The 25,591-nt window shown below is 42.7% G+C and overlaps 1 protein-coding gene across 2 annotated transcripts in view; it reads left to right on the top strand.

Moving 5' to 3' along the window:
- Window positions 1-18,230, top strand: part of LOC126198723 (exosome complex component RRP46) — a 40,368-nt gene extending 22,138 nt beyond the window's left edge. The window contains exons 4-5 of one of the 2 annotated variants that reach the window (XM_049935242.1): window positions 17,715-17,855; window positions 17,958-18,230. In XM_049935242.1, the coding sequence (XP_049791199.1) occupies window positions 17,715-17,855; window positions 17,958-18,143 (327 nt within the window). In that variant the 3' untranslated portion in view covers window positions 18,144-18,230. The remainder of the gene's footprint in view (window positions 1-17,714; window positions 17,856-17,957) is intronic. The other variant, XM_049935243.1, reaches the window with a different exon arrangement.
- Window positions 18,231-25,591: the final 7,361 nt, after the last annotated feature.

Raw genomic sequence — 25,591 nt, 5'->3', positions numbered from 1 at the left:
CTAGTGCTACCCTCATCATCCTTTGGTAGCGAACATCCAGGAGTCCATCTATGCCCTGGAATGACCCAGTCGTTCAGTGGCACATCGGAATCCCAGGCAACGAACTTGCTGACAGGCTGGCCAAACTGGCTACGTGGAAACCACTTATGGAGATCGGCTTCTCTGAAACTGACCTGCGTTCAGTACTACGTGCAAGGTTTTGTGGCTTTGGGAGATGGAATGGCATACCCTCAGTACGCACTAGCTGTGTGCCATTAAGGAAACTACGAATGTGGGGAAGACCTCTGTGCGCACCTCTCGCAGGGACTCTGTGGTTCTATGTCGGATCTGCATTGGCCATACGTGGCTGATGCATGGTTACCTCCTCCATAATGAGGACCCACCTTGATGTCACCGTGGCTCATGAATGACGGTCGTCCATCTCTTGCTGGACTGCCCAGTTTTAGCTGCTCTGTGGCTGACTTTTAACTTTCCCAGCACCCTACCTTTGGTGTTGGGCAACAGTGCCTCAACAGCAGCTTTAGTTTTAAGTTTTATTCATGAGGGTGAGTTTTATCATTCGCTCTAAGTTTTAGCCCATGTCCTTTGTCTCTGTGTGTCCTCCACCCTAGTGCTTTCAGGGTGGTGGTTTTAATGTGTTGCAGAGTGGCTGGCTTTTCCTTTTTATCCTCATATTCAGCCAGCCATGGTAACCTGCTTTCTTGTTTTAACCTCTTCTACCTGTTTCTTGTGTCTTTGTAGTTTTCTTGTACCCTTTTGTCTATTTAAGTGTTTGTTACCCTTCATTCATTGTTGTTTTTCGTTTCATCCTGTTTTGTCTCATAAGCCTCATTGTCTCATTCTCACCCTTGTGGCATTGTCCCCCCCCCCCTCCCCACTCTTTTAAACCAACAAACAGTCTGTCTTCGGCAACTTCTTTTCTTGCTCCCAGTACCTGGAGACCTGTGGCAACTTGGTCTCTCTGTCTCATTTTCAGCCTGCCTAGAGGTCTTCGTCCTTTTAGTTTATTCTCTAAGACCTCTCAGTAAAGATCCCTGCTCTCTTCTATAGACATGGCTGGCCCATCTTAGTCTTCTTGTCTTGGCTTCTGCAACTATATCTGGTTCATAGTATAGCTCCCTGTCATTTCTTCTTCACCATTCTCTTCCATCATAGATTGGTCCAAATATCTTTTGCAGGATTTTATTTTCAAAAACTTTATCTTTCTCTCCATATATTTCTCTTCTCCATATTTTTGCCCATATAGTAATACTGGTCTGATTATGGTTTTATATATTCTTACTTTGGTTGGCCCTCTTGAGAAAATTTTAGAGACATTAGTTTGTTGAGTGTGTATGATGCTCTGGATGCAGCTTTGATCCTCACCTCTATTTCTTACTTCATATCATTTTTGTTATTTACTACTACCCCCAGATGTTTAACTCATCTACTTCTTCAAACCTGTGGTTATCGATCTGCAGAGTTGTTCTGTAATTTATTTCTACCCTCATATTTTTATTTTCTCATCATTTACTTCTAATTCAGCTTTCTTGGTTTTTGAAAGAGTCTTTTTGCCAGTATTTTAAGGTGTTCAAAGACAGTTGCTTCAGTATGGAATCATTGAAGATATTATTAGCCCCTGGTATGTCCCAGAAGTTACTGTACCAAAGAAGTCAGCAGATTGTTGAAACACTCATAGGTTCTACTGAAAATACAGATTTCTAAATGAGCGAAAGGTTACCAATGTGTACTCCATGCCTAGTATTCTAGAGACAGACAATCTGGGGCAGTGCCCTTATTTCATCACCTTATATTTATGCAGCAGCTATCATCAGTTAAAAGCAACACCAGAAGATTGGTCGGGGCCTACGACAGCATTTTTGGCCCCGTTTGGACATTTCCAGTATTGTTGGATGCATTTTGGTCTGAAAAAGTGCCGAAGACTTTCAGTGCTTATTAGATGGAGGTCTATAGGACCTGAAACCAAAGCAATGCCCACTTTATCTAGATGCATGATAATACACTACAAGGACTTCAGAAGCACATGGTACTTCTGCAGGAGATGTTCAAATGGTTGCGAGCAGCACAGCTGATCCTCAGGTTAGAAAAGCTTTGTATCGCGAGGTCCACTCTTTAGATCACATTATTGGCTAGGGCAGAGTATGTAGCGACCTACGGCTTGTGCAAGCTTTAAAAGATTTCCAATGCCTATCACAGTAAAAGAAGTACAATCGTATCTATCACAAATTTCTATAGAAAATATATTCCAAAATTTGTAGAGCTAACAAGACCCCTTACTCGTTTGCTGGAGAGAAGAAAAAAGAAAAAGAAAGAGAGAGAGATGGAGGGAGGGAAATTTAACTGGGCTCCGGATTGTCAAGAAGCTGTTCTCATTTTTGCAGACCATCAAAAACAGTTTTTCCTATCTTGTGATTAGAGTGACCATGCCCTCTGCTATGTTTTGAGACAAGTGATGGATGGGAAGGAACACCCCATAGCCTATGCTTCCAGGCAACTGTTGAATTAAATCACAAAGTATGCACAGTGGAATACATTGGAATAACCACAGAAGTGTGGTGCAGAGCTCAGGCTGCCAACCTCAATTGTCAGTGCTATGTGAAACATGCACAGTTCAGCTCTGATGACAAAGTGCTTCACAAGCAAACACAATGCGGCTACCACACCTTGATGTTATAGCCTACATTATTTCTATGTTTGCTTTCACATAAATAGGTTTTGAAAAGGAATTCTGCCTTGAACAAACAAAATTTTCTTCTCATTTCACAACCATACACATTTTAGTGAAGTTTCACACTCACCAGTGGATTCATTTTTATTTTCTGTTGAAGAGCAGGTAGACGATTGCATTGCATGCAGTGGTTACATGTTTTGGTTCATGCTCATTACATTCATAACGTTTTTAGCTAAATGTATGCATACTGCTGTTCATGTATCTATCTGCTGCCTACAGTACAGCTGATATTTTGCTACAGTTTGTCATGTGGAACTGATATGGATTTCTGTTACTACACTACTTATTTTGAATGAAAATTTTGGGCTTAAAATGAAACTGTTGGTGTTTGTAAACATTATATTATTTTATTATAATTATTTGCATCTTATGTACTGTTTCAATACTGCTATGTTAAGTATGTTTGCTATGTTAAGTGTGCTATGTTATTGTAGCTTATAGTTTCTAGTTTTCACTTGCTTTTTGTAGTTTCCACATTTTCAGGACCTCATGAAAATAGCACCTGCAAGCACATACTGTGTCACTCTTTAAGGCAAAACTACTGATCTGTTCACATAAAATAAAATAGATGTGGTCGAGACTGTGAATTCTATAATTTAGTCCATAAATGTGTGTTTCTGTCACTCCTGAGACCACTACTGCAATACTTTTTTTAAAAAAAAGTTTTTGAAATCCTGATTGGTACAGACACAAGGATCTTTTTAGGAGATGCAGAATTCAAATCCGTAGTGCAGCCATCCTCTTCTGAGTTTTATATGCTGAACCCAAATAACTTGAAGCAAGTGCCTGAATGTTCCTTCTAGGTCATCATTGTTTCCGTCTCCATTGTCGTCCAACCAAGTTAGTGATTTCAAACATGCAAAATTTCAGGTTGAAATAATAATAATATGGAAAGGATACATTGCTACTCACAACATAGAGAATGGTGAGTAGCAAGCAATCTGTCCTTTCCATGTTCGAGTTAGTGGTTAGGTTGGCATGGTAAGTATCACATCTCAGACACAGTGTATCATCATCATTGACAACTAGGAGACATGCAGTCTTTGACTGCACAATCTGGAGGAAAACCATTCATGACAGAGTAATACTCTTTGAAGAACAGATACCTCATATCACTGTGGAAATGCACACAAGAAGGAAGATTTGTAGAGAAATGGCAGATAACCAAGCTGCCCTCTTATCTTTACTTGTGACACATCATGAATCAGGCCGATCAGTACTTAAATTTCGTTCATAGAAAGATATCATAATCCAGTGGGTAGATACTCATTTCTGCTTTGGCATCGCATACTTATTCCAGATTATTTTTGTCTTTTATTCGATTTTATTTACATGTCTAGTTCCTTAGTACCGAAATGAATCCATGGTCATGGAACAAGTCTGTACAGGATGTTCATCAGGAACGTTAATAATAAATAATAAAAATATATGAATGTAGTGTAGACAACAAGCTGCTGAATACATATTAGCATAATCGACAGTATAACACAAAAACCTGTTAAAATTTTTTTCAGGAGCTCCCTGACAGAATAGGAGGGGGGACCCATGAGCAAATTTTTCAGTTTACTTATTTAATTTATTTGTTGCTTATTTGGCCTCATCAGATTTAGATTTGATAATGTGAAGACTATTGCTAAGATATTTTAATTCTTATTGAAAATGGATGCAGCAGAATACTGTACACATTTCTGCACAAGAATTATGGAGGTGAAAGCCAAATGCCAATTAGTTTTCTATATAGTATTAAGCAAGTTAAAGCTGTTAATTCTTGGGAATAAGCACATATTATTAACAGCAAATGACCTGAAAGAAAATACATACTGGAGGCCCATTTAGAATTTTCAGACTCCTGAACAAGGATTGACAAGAGGTCATGAACATACACCACATATTGCTTGAACCGCCCACTTCTCAACCAAAAATACACTTTGTGAATGGAAAGAATTACGCCAGAACATAATGCTATATGTCATAAGTGAATGAAAGTAAGCAAAGAGGACTAATTTTCATGTTGAACAATCACATACTGCAAGTGCTGTCCTACTGATATATAAAGTAGCATTCATTTTTTGAACAAGAATGTGTACATGGGTTTTGCAAAAGAGCTTACCATCTGTCTAAACACACAGGCCAGAGTTTTTCTAACTGGATGTCCTGACACCCCAGGGTGTCTAGTATTATCTGTTGTGTCGACAAGAGGTGCCGACACAGTGTTTTTGAGGGGGCTGAAATGCACGCTATAAGCGCACGAAGGATGGCGTGAAGTCTGAAACAGGATACGTAATGAATGCTATAAAGAAAAGTACGTAGCTCCTTGAATACTTAACTTTAATCCATCCTTGTGGTACATCGCTCTTGACTAGACAAGTGAGACTCTTTAGATACAAGCTATGTAAGGCTAATGGTGCCTTGCTAGGTCGTAGCCATGGACTTAGCTGAAGGCTATTCTAACTGTCTCTCGGCAAATGAGAGAAAGGCTTCGTCAGTGTAGTCGCTAGCAAAGTCGTCGTACAACTGGGGCGAGTGCTAGTACGTCTCTCGAGACCTGCCGTGTGGTGGCGCTCGGTCTGCGATCCTGACAGTGGCGACACGCGGTTCCGACATGTACTAATGGACCGCGGCCGATTTAAGCTACCACCTAGCAAGTGTGGTGTCTGGCGGTGACACCACATTATCATGCAGACTTACCTTAGGGGGAAAAAAGGACAGGTATACACTCGCACACACACACACACACACACACACACACACACACACACACACACACATCCATCCACACAAGCTTGTGTCTGTATATGTGTGGATGGATATGTGTGTGTGTGCGAGTGTATACCTGTCCTTTTTTCCCCCTAAGGTAAGTCTTTCCGCTCCCGGGATTGGAATGACTCCTTACCCTCTCCCTTAAAACCCACATCCTTTCGTCTTTCCCTCTCCTTCCCCTCTTTCCTGATGAGACAACAGTTTGTTGCGAAAGCTTGAATTTTGTGTGTGTGTTTGTGTTTGTGTGTCTATCGACCTGCCAGCGCTTTCGTTCGGTAAGTCACATCATCTTTGTTTTTAGATATATTTTTCCCACGTGGAATGTTTCCCTCTATTATATTGATATCCGTATTACTAATAGTTTTATTTCCATATATTCTCTACTAAAATTAATTTTTCTGTGTGTATGCCATTCAGCATAATTGTTACTGAGCCAATTTTTATTTATGGTATCTTTAGTTATGCAATCTCTGCCAGTATCAAAGTAACTGAATAGCTTCAGTAAAATAAGAAGTTGACATTAAGATTATCACAGATATTTTTAAGTGGTACAAAAAATTTATGGCCAGAGACTTTTTGATGACATGGACACTTGAATAGACAGCCGGAAAAAAAAAAAAGTCAGAGTACTGAATTCTTATTTTAAATATCCTTTCTGAAAGGAAAATTGCATGTGTATTTATTTATAATATGAAACTTGACATGTCGTAGTAAGGTGATAACTTGTAAAAGATGGAATGTTAGAAACATGATAGCAGCCGCCCATTGTCAACCATCTGTTGTCATCTGCTGCCTAAGGCATCTTTTTATGTCAGTATGAAGGACTGTAAAGTTATGACACTACCTTTGGGGTCACTGCTGTAAGGTTTGTTATTATGCATAACCTACCTCATAGTATCAACATTTGTGATTTACAGTTAGTGTAAGTAACTAACATGTCAGATTAGTGACATATTAGTTTTCTCTTTTACAAGGAGCGTAAATTGTCTACATTATCACAGATTAACACTGTTGTTGAATTTGTTAGTGACCGTAACCTGAAAAACATTTCTTCTAAACAGTAAATTTCGTACCAGATTTTCCTGTTACTGTAGTAGATTTCTTGTTTTGGCTGTTATTCACTACACTTCTGAAAGCCTGCTGGTAATATTAGTAGCATATCAGAGCTATAAATGAGAAGAGAATCACTGTTCTGTAAAATATTACACCAGGCACAATGCAGCCCCATTGTGTATGCTGTTCTCAGCCACTGAGTGAGTTTGGTGCTGTTTGTAAACATTTGAAATCAACCAGACTATTGAATAGTGATAGGAAGCTGCTGTGAATCGATGTGTCAGGAAGGCTACCAAATCATGTACCAGAGGCAACAAAGGTACCTCATGTACTATCCTCTTCTGTGGATACTGTCTCTTTTGCAAGACATGCAACAGGATCTCTCTTTAGTTGTCCACTTGGGTTCGAGTGGCATGTGAATAGTGGGTCAAGGTGTCCTACACAGGAGCGATAGGGACTAGATAGATCTTAATGTGTACACCCATCCTCCTAACCAACAAGTTCAAGATGCTGTTTTCCACTGAAAAATGTCGTGTCAAGGGCATACGTACAGAAATGGGTAGGGGTATGTTAATCGTCAGCAGTGCAAATGTAAGGCAAATAATGGTATCCTGTAGGGAAATTGTGGCAAGGGACGGGAAGGAACAATAGGTGCATTCAGTGTGTATGTCGTGGGGCCTCATTCATCATGTTGGCCATTCCAGCACCCATCAAGGTAACTAGTTGCAGATTATGGTGCACATTGGACAGACGGTGCCTCTCACTTGGGCTCCAAGGTAAACTTGGATCATTCGAGCAGCTGGTATGTAAGGTTGAGAATATCAGTCTTTTTCATGGAGTTGCAATGAAGCTCACACTCTACAGATTGTAGCCTGCTGGTTCTGAATCGAGTGGAAGGCCCACATGGTGGGCTGTGACTTCGTATCATTTGGCATAGAGTTGAGAATTACGAGGTACCCCTAAAAGAGTCAGATGCACACTACACATTGGAGGCTGCTATGAGGTACTGACTGTGGGATGCACACAAGTGTTTTTTTAGATTAGGCGACTCTCTATGCAGTCCAGAAAACCATAACTGCAGGAGACCTAGAATTAGCAGTACAGGATGCATAGATGTGCTCCCCACAGGTGACAATATTACAGTTTTAGTAGTGAATTGGCAGAGCATCTACAACAAAGTGCCTGGGCTTGCAAAGCTCCTAAAAAGCAATGAAGCTTACTAATAGTTGGTACAGAAAACTAGATAAAGCTTGAAGTTGGGAAAAAGTGTATATTGAAAGGATAGGCTAATGGGAAATGGAGGTGGATGTATTTGTCAAAATAGACAAGAAACTCATATCCATTCAGAAATTAAAACTTCATGTGAGATTGCTTGGGCACAACCCAATATCAGGTTGACATAAATTTATATTCGGATCTTTCTATAGGCCACCAGACTCACTTCCTAATGTAACCAAAAACCTGATAGAAAAACCTCAGTTTTCATTTACATAAGTTCCCCGGTTGCCCTGTAATCATTGGAGGCCCCTTTAATTTGGATAATTAAAATTTTGTTAGTGGACAGCATGACAAAACATCCTGTGGAACAGTACTGAATACCTTCTCTGAATATTATCTAGACCAGATGGTTCAGAACCCAACTCATGATGATCTCTTAGAGAATGTCTTCAATGAAATTGGTATCGGTGATCACAAGCAGTTGTAGCAGCAATTATTACCAGAGTACAAAGTGCAACTATGACATGTCGAAAGATTTGTATGTTCAGCAAACTAGATAAAGAAGCTGCTGTGTCACATCTCAGTGAGGAACTTGACACTTTTATCTCAGGAACTATGGTTCAAGTTAAAAAGACTAACTGACATGTCACTGGATTGATATGTACCCAGTAGAACAGTTCATTATAGGAGGGACAGCCTTACAACATAATAATTGGAAGTAGGGAGCAGTGGAAGAAAACAGTTCGGCACCGTACGGGGAACATCGTGTGGTTCACCGATGGGTCGAAAACAGATCAAGGCGTTGGGGCAGGGTTGTACGGGGTTCAGCCAAGACTGGAGAGCAGCATCTCTCTAGGGAAACTGGCCTCTATATTCCAAGCCGAAATTACTGCAATCAGGGCATTTGTGGAGGAGAATATGATTAGGTGCTACAGTCGTAGCATCTACATCTATTCAGACAGCCAGGCAGCCCTGAAATCATTGGCAGCTCCTGCAACAAGATCTAAGATTGTTGCAGATTGCCACAGGGCTCTGGTAGAGCTAGGGGGAAGCAATAGGGTGTACCTAGTGTGGGTCCCTGGCCACTCAGGGATCTGTGGCGATGAACAAGCCGATAGATTGGCTAGGATGGGGGAAACAACTCCATTTATTGGACTGGAACCTGCCTTGACAATCACCAAGGCTATTATCAAATTAGAACTATGGAACTGGCTGAGGAAACAGCACATAGGATATTGGGCCAAGGTCCATAAACAAGAACATGGTAAGGTAATTATGCCCAAGTCATGTTTTAAAAGAAGTTCTGTAATCCTGGGATTGAACAGGAAAGAGATCAAACTCATGACTGGACTGATGACCGGCCATGGGAACTTCAAAAAACACCTACACACAATGGGTATAATGGAAGAAGACTCTAAATATAGGATCTGTGATGAGGGTGAAGAAACTGCATCACACCTAATCTTTGAATGCATGGCATTGCAGAGTAAAAGATACAGAATCTTCGGGACAACTAGACCTGAAGAAATTGTGTATAACAAAAAACTGGTAGAGGGACTCCTTGCACTATTTAAGGGCACTGGTTGGCTTTACTGGATATACAGGGAGCGATACCACACAATAAACCTAGTTTTGGTGCGGGCAGTGGTGGGTTAGACCTAAGCTGTTTTAGCTCTCCTGTTAAAATCAAATCAAATCAATGGGAGGGACCCTCTTTGGTATACATCACTTTAAAGAAACTTGTCCCCCCTGCGGGTCCGGGGTAAGAATAGGCCCGAGGTATTCCTGCCTGTCGTAAGAGGCGACTAAAAGGAGTCCCTCCCCCTCAAGGGGGTAGTTAGCGCCTGCGTCCGGAGACGGACGGTTCCACGACCTCTATTTGCGGTTATTTTGCTTTTTCACTTCTCGTTTCTTCCTTCCTTTGGTTGGTTCCTTTCTTTGCTCTTCTCCACCTCACTGTCTTCCTTACTCTTTCCCCTGCATAATCTCCTTGCCTTCTCATTGCCTTCTTCTCCTTGCCTTTTCATTGCCTTCTTCTCCTTGCCTTCTCATTGCCTTCTTCTCCTTGCCTTCTCTGGTCTCCGCCTCGGCGTTTGAGACACTGTCCTCTCTCTCCCTCCCTCCCTCCCTCTCTCCCTCCCTCCCTCTCTCCCTCCCTCCCTCTCTCCCTCCCTCCCTCCCTCCCTCTCTCCCTCCCTCCCTCTCTCCCTCCCTCCCTCTCTCCCTCCCTCCCTCTCTCCCTCCCTCCTTCCCTCCCTCTCTCTCTCCCTCTCTCCCTCTCTCCCTCTCTCCCTCTCTCCCTCTCTCCCTCTCTCTCTCTCTCTCTCTCTCTCTCTCTCTCTCCTTTTTCCTCTTCTTCCTTCCTCCCTGTGCGCGCCTGAAGGCCGACCCACATGTTCGCACGCGTAGCCGGTGACGGGGTAACGCGTAATTCCCCGCCCTGGGTAGGCATGTAAGGCACGCGCGTACCCCCTGGTAAAGGCCAGGCCCGGGGAGGGGTGATTGCCTGAGCTGATACCTTCTGACCATGCCGATTGGTCCCTCCGTCTGTTTCTCGGGAGGTGTGACCTGAGGTGTAAACATTCACCTAAGGCGGGAGTGCCCTCTGAAAGGGTCCCCACAAGGAAGGAGCGCGCCATCGGAGACGCTGGCAATCATGGGGGATTTCTCCGCAATGGATTTCACTCCATCTCTCTCGACTTCTGCCCAAAAACGGAAACGTGACCAGCTACCAGTGACAAAAGTACTACCGCCTGCCCCACAGTTCCTCGTCGTTTCTCGATCTGAGGACGGAAAGGATTTTTCCTCTGTCAACCCTTTCGTTATCCAGAAGGGCGTCGATGCCATAGCCGGATCTGTCAAATCCTGTACCAGGTTGCGTAACGGTACCTTATTACTCGAAACTGAGAGCGCCTTTCAGGCACAAAAACTGCTTCGGGCCACACTCCTGTACACATTCCCTGTCCGGGTGGAGGCTCACCGAACTTTGAATTCGTCTCGTGGTGTGGTCTATACTAGATCCCTCGACGGTTTGACTGACGAGGAGATTCAATCTTTCCTCGCTGAGCAGGGCGTGACGGCTGTCCATAGGGTCATGAAAAAGGTCAACAATGACCTTGTACCGACCCGGACGCTTTTCTTGACCTTCGATAGTGTTCAGCTGCCGTCGCGCATCAAAGCGGGCTACGAGGTTATTTCTGTTCGCCCCTATGTCCCGACACCTACACGCTGCTACCAGTGTCAGCGTTTCAATCACACTCGCCAGTCTTGTTCCAATGCGGCTAAATGTGTCACTTGTGGCAGGGATGCCCATGAGGGTGACTGTTCACCTCCGTCTCCTCGTTGTGTGAACTGTCAGGGTGACCATGCTGCATCCTCCCGCGACTGTCCTGTCTATAAGGAAGAACGCTGTATCCAAGAAATTCGGGTCAAAGAGAAAGTGTCCACCTCGGCTGCTCGCAAGCTATTGGCTAGTAGGAAGCCCACGCTGCTCCCAGCGGGGAAATACAGTACTGTCCTCGCCTCTCCTCGGACTACCAGGGAGGTGGCAACCCAGACATGCGACCTGACCTTCAGCACCACGGTCGTCCGTTCGGCCAGTGCTAAGATCGCGCGGTCGACGTCTCCTCTTCGTCCCATCACCCCACAGCCACCAGCCCCTTCATCAGCTTCTGCTAAGACGAAGACCCAGAAGTCAGATGCACGGGCCTTCAAGAAGGAACCGTCCCGTGCAGACTTCCTATGTACCTCGACCTCCCAGCCTTCGTCCGGTACTTCCACCAAACGACCTTCCAAGAAGGCTAATAGGAAGCACAGTTCTCCTTCTCCGCCACGGCGCATTTCTTCTCCTGCGCCACCCAGCGGTTGCCGCCCCAGGCCGTCATCCGTTTCGCCTGGCCGCACCGCTGGTGGCCGAACATCTGGCTCTTCACCGGCGGAGGAAGCTCCCCCTCCCGGCCATCTTTCCAAGATGGCCGATGAACCTATAGACCCAATGGACAATGACTGTCCGCCTACTGATAGCGGCGGCAGTGCTCGGTCGAAGCCAGCCCTCAGCGGCCTTCGAGGTGACCCCTTCTTTCATCTTCCTTTTTCTTTTCTTACGATGGCACTTATTCACTGGAATATTCGCAGCATTCGCTCCAACCGAGAGGACTTGACGTTGCTGCTCCACTTGCACTGTCCGCTCGTCGTCGCCCTCCAGGAAACGAAGCTACGCCCTTGCGATCAAATTGCCTTGGCACACTACACCTCTGTGCGTTTTGACCTACCCCCTGTGGTAGGTATCCCAGCTCATGGAGGGGTTATGTTGCTGGTCCGGGATGATATTTACTACGATCCCATCACGTTGCACACCGGCCTGCAGGCAGTTGCCATCCGCATTACTCTCCCCACTTTTACATTTTCCATTTGTACCGTTTACACTCCATCGTCGTCTGCCGTTACCAGGGCAGACATGATGCAACTTATTGCTCAGCTACCTGCACCATTTTTGTTAACTGGCGACTTCAATGCCCACCATCCCCTTTGGGGCTCTCCAGCATCCTGCCCGAGGGGCTCCCTGTTAGCAGACCTTTTCAACCAGCTCAATCTCGTCTGCCTCAATACTGGCGCCCCTACTTTTCTTTCGGACACATCTCACACCTATTCCCATTTAGATCTCTCTATATGTACTCCCCAACTTGCACGCCGGTTCGAGTGGTATGCACTTTCTGATACATATTCGAGCGACCACTTCCCGTGTGTTATCCATCTCCTGCAGCATACCCCCTCTCCGTGCTCATCTCGTTGGAACATCTCCAAAGCAGACTGGGGGCTCTTCTCTTCCAGGGCGACCTTTCAGGATCAAACATTCACAAGCTGCGATGGTCAGGTCGCACACCTCACGGAAGTCATTCTCACTGCTGCTGAATATTCCATCCCTCACCCTACTTCTTCTCCACGTCGCGTACCGGTCCCCTGGTGGACCGCAGCATGTAGAGACGCTTTACGTGCTCGTCGACGTGCTTTACGCACCTTTCACTGCCACCCTACAGTGGCGAATTGTATCAATTATAAACGATTACGTGCACAGTGTCGTCGTATTATTAAAGAAAGCAAGAAAGCCAGCTGGGCTGCTTTCACAAGCACATTCAACAGTTTTACTCCTTCTTCTGTTGTCTGGGGTAGCCTGCGCCGGCTATCTGGCACTACGGTCCACTCACCAGTTTCTGGCTTGACGGTCGGGAATGACGTCCTTGTGGCCCCTGAGGCTGTCTCCAATGCCTTCGGCCGCTTTTTCGCAGAGGTTTCGAGCTCCGCTCATTACCACCCTGCCTTCCTCCCCCGCAAACAGGCAGAGGAGGCTAGGCCACCTAACTTCCGCTCCTCGAATCGTGAAAGTTATAATGCCCCATTCACCATCCGGGAACTCGAAAACGCACTTGGCCGATCACGGTCCTCCGCTCCAGGGCCTGATTCTATTCATATTCAGATGCTGAAGAACCTTTCTCCTGCGGGTAAAGGTTTTCTTCTTCGTACTTACAATCGCATCTGGATTGAGGGACATGTTCCCGCATGCTGGCGCGAGTCTATTGTCCCGATTCCTAAGCCGGGGAAGGACAAGCACTTGCCTTCCAGTTATCGACCCATCTCGCTTACCAGCTGTGTCTGTAAAGTGATGGAGCGAATGGTTAACTCTAGATTGGTTTGGCTGCTCGAGTCTCGACGCCTCCTTACCAATGTACAATGTGGATTTCGTAGGCGCCGGTCTGCTGTTGACCATCTGGTTACCTTGTCGACCTTCATTCTGAATAACTTCTTGCGGAAGCGCCCAACCGCGGCTGTGTTCTTTGATTTGGAGAAGGCTTACGACACCTATTGGAGGGCGGGCATTCTCCGCACCATGCATACATGGGGCCTTCGCGGTCACCTCCCTCTTTTTATTCGTTCCTTTTTAATGGATCGACAGTTCAGGGTACGTGTGGGTTCTGTCCTGTCAGACACCTTTCGCCAGGAGAATGGGGTGCCACAGGGCTCAGTTTTGAGCGTCGCTCTCTTCATCATAGCGATCAATCCAATAATGGATTGCCTCCCAGCTGATGTATCAGGCTCCCTTTTCGTGGACGATTTTACCATCTATTGCAGCGCGCAGCGTACGTGTTTCCTGGAGCGCTGTCTTCAGCGTTCTCTTGACCGTCTTTACTCGTGGAGTGTCGCCAATTGCTTCCGTTTTTCTGCCGAGAAGACGGTCTGTATTAACTTCTGGCGCTACAAAGAATTTCTCCCACCGTCTTTACGACTCAGTCCCGTTGCTCTCCCATTTGTGGAGACAACAAAATTTTTAGGTCTTACATTTGACAGGAAACTTAGTTGGTCTCCACATGTGTCTTATTTGGCTGCCCGTTGTACCCGTTCTCTCAATGTCCTCCGTGTTCTCAGTGGTATGTCGTGGGGAGCGGATCAAACCGTCCTACTTCGCCTATATCGGTCGATCGTCCGCTCCAAGCTGGATTATGGGAGCTTCGTATACTCCTCTGCATGGCCATCCATCTTACGCCGCCTCAACTCCACACAACATCGGGGTTTACGACTTGCGATCGGAGCGTTTTATACTAGTCCCGTCGAGAGTCTTCATGCTGACGCTGGTGAGTTGCCACTCACCTACCGGCGCGATATACTGCTTTGTCGGTATGCCTGTCGGCTACTGGCAATGCCCGACCACCCATCTTATCGTTCCTTTTTTGATGACTCTCTCGACAGTCAATACGGGTTGTATGTCCCCGCCCTGCTACCCCCTGGAGTTCGCTTTCGTCGCCTCCTTCAACACCTTCATTTTTCACTCCCTGCCACCTTTCGAGTGGGCGAGAGCCACACGCCACCTTGGCTCCAGGCTCAGGTTCGCGTCCACCTTGACCTCTGCTCGCTCCCGAAGGAGGTTACCCCCGATTCAGTCTACCACTCCCGTTTTGTCGAACTTCGTTCGAAGTTCATTAATATGACCTTCATTTATACAGATGGCTCTAAGACCAATGACGGGGTCGGGTGTTCTTTTATTGTCGGGGCACAAAGTTTCCAATATCGGCTCCATGGCCATTGTTCGGTCTTCACAGCTGAGCTCTTTGCCCTCTACCAGGCTGTCCTTTACATCTGCCGCCACCGACATTCTGCATATGTCATCTGCTCCGATTCCCTGAGCGCTATCCAGAGCCTCGGTGATCCGTACCCGGTTCACCCTTTCGTGCACCGGATCCAACGCTCTCTTCAGCAGCTGGTGGACGTCGGTTCTCCGGTTAGCTTTATGTGGGTTCCTGGCCATGTCGGTATCCCTGGGAACGAAGCTGCAGATGCCGCTGCCAAGGCTGCGGTCCTCCAGCCTCGGACAGCTTCTTGTTGTGTCCCTTCGTCAGATTGTAGCAGGGTAATTTGTCGGTGCATTGTCTCGCTGTGGCATGCCGATTGGGCTGCACTTCCAGATAACAAGCTTCGGGCCTTGAAAGCTCTACCCGTGGCTTGGACGTCGTCCTCACGCCCTTCTCGGCGGGAGGAGGTAGTTTTGGCCCGGTTGCGAATTGGCCACTGCCGGTTCAGCCATCGCCATCTGCTGACGGCTGCGCCGGGGCCGTTCTGCCCATGTGGGCAATTGCTGACGGTCCGCCACATTTTAACGTCGTGTCCGAATTTTAACACCCTGCGTCTCGATATTGGCCTGCCATGTACTGTAGAAGCCATTTTAGCGGATGACCCACGCGCAGCTGCTCGCGTTCTTCATTTTATCAATTTGACAACCCTCTCAAAGGACATTTGATTCTGCTGTTTTCTTTTTCAATCCTATGCCTGTCAGTATGTCTTTTATCGTGTTTTCCGTTTCGTTGCTGTTTTAAACTTGTGACTCGCGGTGCATTCCTAAAGTAGTCTGGGCGCTAATGACCGTTGACGTTGTGCGCCCTTAAAAAAACTTGTAAAGAAACAGACTACTGCGTAGTAGGTGTAAAATAAAGCATAGGGCTATAGATCAATAAATGCTGAACAAAATTTGTTTGACTGTCAAGAGGGCAATGTGTGATATCTTCAATAACTACTGGAGCAGAATAACTCTCACAAAAACTAAAGAAATTATTGTAATGTGTAAAGGCCGTTAGTGGCACCAGTGTTGGTGTCTAGTCACTAGCGAATGAGACAGGAACTGAAACTGATGACAGCAAAGCAATAGTAGAAATTCTTAACTAAATTTTCAAATGTTTCTTTCAGAGGTAAATCTGGGAGTATTGCCCTAATTTAATGCTTGTACCACTGAAAAGATGAATGTAATTAAGTGTTCGCTTCAGTGGTGTTGAGAAACAGCTGAAACTGTTAAAACTAAATGAAACTCCAGGGTCTGATGGAATCCCTGTCTGATTCTATACCGAATTTGCCCCTGAGTTAGCCCCCTTTTTTAACTTTAATCTACGAAAGATCCGTCAAACAAAAACCCTTGCCCAGTAGTTACTAAAAAGCATAGATCACAGCTGCCAACAAGAAGTATAGCAGAAGTATCCACAAAAGAACTGTCTAGTATCCTTGACATCCATTTGTTGTAGTTTCAGAACATGTTCTGAGTGCACATGTAACAAAGCATGTCGAACTGAATGATGTCCTCTATGGCAGCCATCACAGATTCTGAAAACAGCATTATGCTACTACCAGTAATGATGTAACTTCCCGGATCCTCCCGAAACCATCTGAAGATGAACCTGAAAAGGTTCGAAAACTGGTTCATGGAATAAAGCATTATTATTAAAAAAGTGACTGGTTGCAGTTCTATATAACTTATTTACATTCAATATACAGCCACGGTTCTAAAATATCCGTAACGGATAAGCATAATGTAGAAAAAGACCCAGTTATCTGCAGTGAAGTACCGTCTGAGAAAAAGCTGCACAAATATTTAGTTATATCTCCATAAGCTTTCAGAGTTGCTTTAAATGTTCAGAAATGTAAGTGTGGACTTAAAGAAATGTAGTATACTAATATCACAGGATCCGTCAGTCTCAGTTGGAATCCTCCAACACATGCAAATACCTGGGTGTAACAATTTGTAGGTTTATGAAATGAAACAATCACATAGGCTGTGCCTTAGGTAAAGCAGAAGGCAGATTGTAGTTCATTGATAGAATAGTGAAGAAATGCTGTGAATCTGCATAGGAGACTGCATACAAATCACTTGTGTGACCAATCCCAGAATATTGCTCAGGGGTGTGGGACCCTTACCAAATAGGACTATCAGGGGATATTTGAATGTACGCAGAGAGAGGCAGCATGAATGGCCACAGGTTTGTTTGGCCCATGGTAGAATACTGAAGAAACTGAACTTGAAGATAGGTGCAGGCTATTCCATGAAAACCTACTTAGAAAGTTTCAAGACCCAACTTTTTAAAGTGATGATTCTAGGAACAACCTAAAACCCCATACATATTGCTCCTGTAGGGATTGCAAAGATAATATTAATTTAATTACACCACACACACACACACACACACACACACACACACACACGCGTGTTTAAGCAATCGTTCTCTCCACACTCCATACATGAATGGAATGGGGAAAAACCCTAATTACTGGCATAATGGGATGTGCCATATGGCATCCACTTCACATTAGTTTTCAGAGTATAGATGTAGAAGTGGATGAGGATGTTTGACAAACTAGATCCTAGGTTCTCTGCACAACAGTCATTTATGCTGACCACTCAACTATGAAGGTGGGCTTATTTGAAATGATGCACCACGTTGTGTTACGATTTAGCTAACCAATATTACCTTCTTACATTGCCAATAAGGACTTATTACATTCACATAAGTATTCAGAAATTGTAGCTAACAGGGTTAATTTTGTGATTTTTGGTAATGTTATGTTGCAGTTTACTTTTGAAATTAACATTTTTAACTTACGTATATGCTTGATGGAATTTTAAGAACATATTGTTTTGCAGTTTCTTGCATGTTCGATAAATGCTTCATGTCTGGCTCTTATGAACAGTGGAATTGCAATGAGATTTTTAGTAGCAGCAGTGAATTGTATGATAGATAAGAGAGATGAGATAATATTAGATCCATCAGATTTACAATCAAAGGTTTGTATTATTATTATTATTATTATTATTATTATTATTATTATTGTCAATACAGTTTTCTAATTTTTACGATTGTAAGCAACATTGTCTTTTACATTTCAGGACAGTAAAGCATCGTTAACATTCGTGTTTGAGAGTCAGAAGAAATCTGTTGTTGCTTCTCACACAGAAGGACATTTCAGTCAGCTGCAGTTTCAAGAATGCCTTCTTAGATGCCGTCATGCAAGTGATGTGTTATTTAAACTCTACCGTGAAATTGTGAAGAAATATACGAGTATGATTTGTTAAATTAATGAGATTGCATTTAGTATTAATGAATTGTCATGTAAATATTTTACTTAATTTGAATGAAAACTACAATCTGAACAAGCAAAACCTGTACATTTTTCCTGATTATTTTTCATTCTTTCTTTTTTCATATTGTAGTTTAGATGTAGAAGAAATAGGGGATCCAGTATTAGAATCAGAATTTTAAAAAGCATTTGAAGACTTAAGCTCAAATAAGGCAGAAGGAAAAGATAACATTCCACCAGAAGTTCTAAAATCATTGGGGAAATGGTAACAAAAAGACTTTTCACGTTATCGTGTAGGAGTATCAGTCTGGCGATATACCACCTGAATTTTGGAAAAACTTCACCCACTCAATTACAAAGATTGGAAGAGCTGGCAAGTGCTAGAATTATCACACAATCAGCTTAACAGTCCATGCATTGAAGTTGATGACAAGAATAATATGTAGAAAAATATGGAAAAGAAAATTGAAGATGTGTTAGATGGCAATTCGTAAGTTTTAATAATTATGATGTTTTCAAAAACTACACAAGTATTTCCAAATTCGAAAATATTTATTATCGATTTTACACCAAGAGAAAGTCAGAGGAATTTTTTTTGTAACACATTCTTCAATCGAAGAATTTTCATCCAGGTTTTGTCAGTTGAGAGAGTTGTTGGGAACACTAAAATTTACTATGCATCCAGATGTGATTTAATTGGATAATCTGAACTTTTCTAAATTTGAATGCTTGGAGACTGAAGAAATCAAAATGCTGCTGATTGATTTCCAATTTAATTCAATATGCACTCAAAAATTTATCAAAATAAGGAAAGAATTGGAAGTAAAGAAATTAGGGGGCCTATCAGACAATGTGAGGAAAAATGCCAACATTAAAATTATGGAAACCTGGATTCAGTTCCAGGGATATGTAGCTGTCTAAAGAAGCTAGTGTTTGCTATCATGACAACATTTCCATGTACCTATACCTGTTAGTTACTTTTTTCTTAAGTGAATAACATTAAAGACTCTAAGAAACCATTTGGATTCTGCTAAAATTTACAAGGTAAACTATTTGGCATTGAATTTGCAACAGTAGAAGTCACATTAATTTTTCTTTCATTTATATAAACTAAAAATGTTTATTTTTTGATTACTGTAGACTGGATCTATTTGTGGTTGCATATAAAGAGTATTAATAAGGATTTTTATTTTTTCGTAGTAGAACCCAAATTTCTATGCACTGTCAAAACTTAAAACATGTATGCATTCACACAGTGTGGTATGTCTAAACAAGCACAAAATAAGCAATAAAAAAAGAGTGATATGCAGTACCAAAATTAAGTTCTACAATTAGTGTGCTGGCACACACTGGCTGTTTTGAACATTTCTTTGGAAAAAATCGCACATAGATATACAAAGGTTCAGCATCCCTGACCTAGATATATAGTGTATAAACCTGCATATTTCATGAAACATAAGGCAATAGTCCAGTGTAGTTTATTTATATGTGGATTTCTACACAAAGCCTGCTGCTAAATTAACACTGTTATTTCACCACATTTGTATGTTAGCATAATAATCAAGGACCCACAACCTGAGAACTAAGATGTGTGCACGCGCCCCCCTCCCCCCCCCCCCCCACACACACACACGCACAGAGAGAGAGAGAGAGAGAGAGACTGGTGTGGATATTTTATGTGACTGTGAGTGGTAAGTGGGAAAACTGGCATGGAAAAGCGACCTGTGGAACACTTTATGGGAGCTGTAGCAAATGGTTGCAGTGGGGGGATTTGTGTGTGTGTGTGTGTGTGTGTGTGTGTGTGTGTGTGTGTGTGTGTGTGTGTGTGTGTGTGTGTGGGTGGGTGGGTGGGTGGCGGGGGGGGGGGGTGCAGAAGAGGGAAGAACTCTGTGGAGATCTACATCCATACTCCGCAAGCCACCTGACGGTGTATGGCGGAGGGTACCCTGAGTACCTCTATCGCTTCTCCCTTCTATTCCAGTCTCGTATTGTTCGTGGAAAGGAGGATTGTCGGTATGCTTCTGTGTGGGCTCTAATCTCTCTGATTTTATCCTCATGGTCTCTTCGCGAAATATACGTAGGAGGGAGCAATATACTGCTGGACTCTTCGGTGAAGGTATGTTCTCGAAACTTTAACAAAAGCCCGTACCGAGCTACTGAGCGTCTCTCCTGCAGAGTCTTCCACTGGAGTTTATCTATCATCTCCGTAACGCTTTTGTGATTACTAAATGATCCTGTAACGAAGCGCGCTGCTCTCCGTTGGATCTTCTCTATCTCTTCTATCAACCCTATCTGATACGGATCCCACACCAGTGAGCAGTATTCAAGCAGTGGGCGAACAAGTGTACTGCAACCTACTCCCTTTGTTGTCGGATTGCATTTCCTTAGGATTCTTCCAATGAATCTCAGTCTGGCATCTGCTTTACCGACGATCAACTTTATATGATCATTCCATTTTAAATCACTCCTAATGCATACTCCCAGATAATTTATGGAATTAACTGCTTCCAGTTGCTGATCTGCTATTTTGTAGCTAAATGATAAGGGATCTATCTTTCTATGTATTCGCAGCACATTACACTTGTCTACAGTGAGATTCAATTGCCATTCCCTGCCCCATGCGTCAATTCGCTGCAGATCCTCCTGCATTTCAGTACAATTTTCCATTGTTGCAACCTCTCGATACACCACAGCATCATCTGCAAGAAGCCTCAGTGAATTTCTGATGTCATCCACCAGGTTATTTATGTATATTGTGAATAGCACTGAAATATGCAGCAGGAAGAGATTACAAAAGTAGCAGGAAAGGAAAATTTGTGACCTTCAGCTATGTTTGGAAGAAGCTAAGAGAGATCTAGTGAGGATGAAGGAAGGCAGTTGGGACAGTGGGTGGTTGGGAACTGTTGGTTGGTAAGAAGGCGAGTAGGACAGTGACTGTCTGACAGTTTGGATATGTAGCAGGTGCCAGCTGCCAGCATTGAGGGGAGGGAGAAAGCGTCAAGATAATGTAGAAATAGGAAATGTACAGGAGACTGCCCATGAGTAGGAAGGCAAGGAATAACACTAAAGTTAGGAAGAAGAGAGGAGCTTTCCTGTGTGAGATGTAAGCCCTCAATTACATGGGAAATGAGGGAAGAGTATCAGGTCACCTGCATTTTCAAGCTGAGTGCTGGGCTGAATCAGACAATTCAAAGTTTAGTGCCATTGTGTAAGGATTTCATAAAAAATAATTATCTAATGACAGTGGGAGGGGCAGGGAACAGCCAGGATAGAGATACAATGTACAACATATGTGGTGACCTGAGCAAGACAGTGTCCCTAACTGCCAGCATCAGTGTGAAAGTGGTTGAGCTGTTCCAGCAGCGTGATTGGCCTCATCTCAGCAGTGCTGTACGGTGAGTTAGTGCAGAGCTAGAGATGGTGCTGATGACTGCTGACCAAGTGCATAATGTACGGGTTCTAAAGGGGACTGTGATAAGATGGGGTTACAGTAGCCATGGTCTGCACCTCAAAAAGTCCGGGAAGGATAAGTTTGGTGGAGTAAATTAGTAAGAGAACAGGTGGTGGGTATGGGGCCACACATGGTCAAACACGTGTTGTCATTGGTAGGACTACTATGCCATTTTTTGGGAAAATCCTGACACCTGGCTTCCCTCCCATAAAAGTGTCTCAACCAGTTTAGAAATTTCTTCAACGTGTACTCTGAAATTAGAACTACCACACCATAAAGCATATCAACAGTTATCAAAGAGAAGAAGAAATCACAAGGACAAGCAGCACAGAAGTTTGCTGAGAATTATGTATTGTTTATCAAAATATACAGTATATAAAAATTAAAGTACACAAGCTTGAAGTTGAATGACATTGTTTGAGCAGCACAGTGGTATGCGCTGGTGTAGAAACTGGAGTATGCCATATAGTGTGGTGGAACAAATGCTGCTGACAGCCAGCAAACTGCTTACGACAGATGCCAACAGGGTTCACCCGCATAGTGTGTATTGGAAGGAGGCTCCGGTGTCAGAGACAAGAAGGTAAGGTCGCTGCCGACCCAAGCCACTTGTGTACCCTGTTTGTAACAGACAATGTCTTCTGGTGACATACTATATTTCTATGTACACTCAGTTCTTAACTATGGGATTCTTTTCTGGGGACATGGGCACAATTTTCAAACTGCAGGAACTAGCTATAAGAATAATAACTAAAAATAGTAACTGTGCTCATTGTACAGAACAATTTTAATAACTGGGTGCCTATATTCCATTGAGGCCCAGCTCCATAGGCAAATCGTCAGCGTGTCTGGTTGCTATGTGGAGGACCTGCCTTCAGTTGTTGGTATTACCAAGGATTTTTCCATGATGGGAAATTTGGTCACAGTGAAATGATTTTAAAAGAAGATTGTGTGCCATGATCTATAGTACACGATAGTATTGTCTTGTCATTACCCCAAGTTCAAAATTTCTCTCATCAGATGCTGACTCAGTTTTCCAGATGGACTGATGGGCATCATAGTGTGTTATGGGGCTGGAGTCTTCAAAACATACTGGAGCGAGTGCAAGGGGGCATAGCACAATATTGATGGTCCAGGAGTCACCAGTGGGTGTCTGAAGTGTGTGTAGTGGTAAACTTGTAACACTATTATCAATATTGCTTATAATAGTCTTATCTAACTTCTTTGTCTGTTTTTAGCAATGTGACTTCTGTATAACCATGCATTTGGTGTAACAGCCACATAAATGTTTATTAATTACTTACAATAATGTATGTAATTGTAATTAATCTATGGATGTAATTTCAAAAATAATGTGCTGTAAAAGAATGTAAAAATCAAAACATTAATTGTAATACTGGTAGCTGCAGAGGGAAAGTAGGTTTGTGATCATATAAAGCTTGGAGGAAAGCCGTTCCACGCTGCAACAAGCTAGGTGGAAATAGAAAAGGTGGATCTGACACTCGAACTGCACAGTACCTAGTGCGGGTGGCTGGCAGGCAGAGAGTGCGCATCTTGTGAACTGAAAGAGGCGAGAAGAACTGCAGGATTTTATAATACGGCCTCGGATGTGCAAGCAATGTGGCTTATTGTCCATGGCATAATTTGGTTTGCTCAGTAATATGAAAATTGGATGCTAAGAAAATTTTGAGAGCTTGTTACGCAGGAAGAGCCATGGATACTTTTGCCGCCCTTTTTTTGAATAGCACAGGATATCAATGCTGCCACAACCTCCAGCTCAAATTATCATTTGAGTACTGTATCATTGCATGGACCAGTTATGTGGTTTTGTTTTCAATAATAATTTTGTGTTCTGTAAACTTTAAGTTGAGCCACCACATTTTATCCTTAGTATTTACCTAGACAGGGTCCTATTCCAAATGCTGCAATAAATCCGAGTATCCTAATTTATTGAACTGAAAAGCAGTTACCTTCCTTAACAAAAGTTAATTTACTTTGTGGTGTTGTAAAATTATTTAGTGAGTGTAAGTTTTGAAATACTACACTTAGTTTTCATAAATGGACAGTTAAAGTTTCATCTACATCTACAGTTATACTCTGCAAATCACATTTAAGTGCCTGGCAGAGGGTTCATTGAACCACCTTCACAATTCTCTATTATTCCAATCTTGTATAGTGTGCGGAAAGAATGAACACCTGTATGAGCTCTGATTTCCATTATTTTATCGTGGTGATCGTTCCTCCCTATGTAGGTCTGTGTCAACAAAATATTTTCCCATCAAAATACATGTACTAAGAGAAGATCAATTATTCTGTTCAAAGATTCTTCTTATTGAAATAATAATAATGTTTACAATTTCATGTGTTATGTAGTTAACAGTGCTTTCCATATTGTGTTGTGACTAAAGTGTTCAGCCTAGATCTGAGTATATCAGTAGATTAGTTTCTAGGTCCCCATACTAATAGTTGAACCAGATTCAAATGTCATATTAGAATAACACTAATCAAGAATAAGCAACTTGTTACAAATACTCAAACCATACTAGATCCAAGTGTCGCATGTTCCCTTGAGCTAAATAATATAAGGAAGTGAATGTTACTTGAGATTGCAAATAATATTCCATACAAAAGATATATAAATATTTCATAACCATTTCAATAGTATTGAATTCCTATAATTAAACTGACAATAGAAAACCTCTTGTCCAAGTCAGCAGTGCTCCATCATTAGTAATCATTAACCTATAATTGTCACTATCTTCCTACTGTAATGCACAGATAGTAAGTGTTATTGAGAGCATTTGTTGCCTAAATGCATTAGTACACCTCCTGTGTGGTTACAGTCGAATCACTGGTGCATTACATGCTAAATTGTGCTACTGTCTTGTATATTACCAGTAAACCGAAGTTTAGTGTCAAGTAAAGTCAATGTCGATAGTTAACTTTTTTTATAAACCATACTAGTGCTGGGTAAAATTTGCCCATTCCTTTTTACGTGATGACAGTTTGCTTGATTACTGATAGAACTGTGGTTCGATTCCTGTTTATCTTGCTACTGCTTCCATTCAATAGAAATCTTAAGGGGAACAAAATTAGTCCAATATCGGTACCTTACCATTACAATTGTCCCGGGCACAAAATTAAAAATCCTTTCACAGTGGTAACATTATCAGCATATTACTATTTTAATTGTAGCTGGTAGTGTTATATGTGGTGGTGCATGACAGGACATTCATTTGCTTCTTATACAGTTAAATATAGACCATAGCACATGTACTAAGTGTGAAACAAATGTATTAATAGCACTGAATGTTCAGCGGCATGAACTAGCTGTAAACTCAATAAAACAAATAATATCAAATGTTATGGGAGTTTAGAAAGTATAATGTAATTCTGAGTCAGTATTGAATAGATACAGAAACACCAGTAGATCACAGCAAATAGAACGAGACAGTACAGGATGTACCAAGAGACATCATGAAGTCCAGTAGCAGTTAATGAAATGAATACACAGGTAGTGACAAAGAACGGCAGTTGGTATATGTAGTCTACAAAGATTCAGATGATGAGCCTCTCACAAAGGAAACAGGAACTAAAGGATGGAATGAATGAGATAGATTAGATGGAAGATAGTGGTTATGTGAAAGAATCAGTTGATATGTCCAGTTTGCCACAAATAGAGAAACATGAGTTACAATCAGAACATGAAGATATGGTAAAGGAAGACAATGAAAAACCTTTGAGCATGAATAATATGTCAAAAATTTCATTTTCACAAATTAAAGCACAAGGTAGCAGCATTTATAGACAAATTAAGGCACAAGTTGGTGGTCTTGAGAATCTGCTAAAAACACAGGCAAGCCGTATTAATATCCTTAATAATCAAATGAAAACACAGAGTTTAAAGATCAGTAAACAGATCGAAAAAGTAGGCAAGAAAGTAGGTGTTTTGAGTACTGCAATCAAATACATGAACCTTGAAATAAATACCAATG

The sequence above is a fragment of the Schistocerca nitens genome, chromosome 8 (assembly GCF_023898315.1).
Source record: "Schistocerca nitens isolate TAMUIC-IGC-003100 chromosome 8, iqSchNite1.1, whole genome shotgun sequence".
Lineage (NCBI taxonomy): Eukaryota > Metazoa > Arthropoda > Insecta > Orthoptera > Acrididae > Schistocerca > Schistocerca nitens.
Note: the sequence above shows the minus strand (reverse complement) of the source record. Positions and strands in the feature narration are given on the sequence as shown.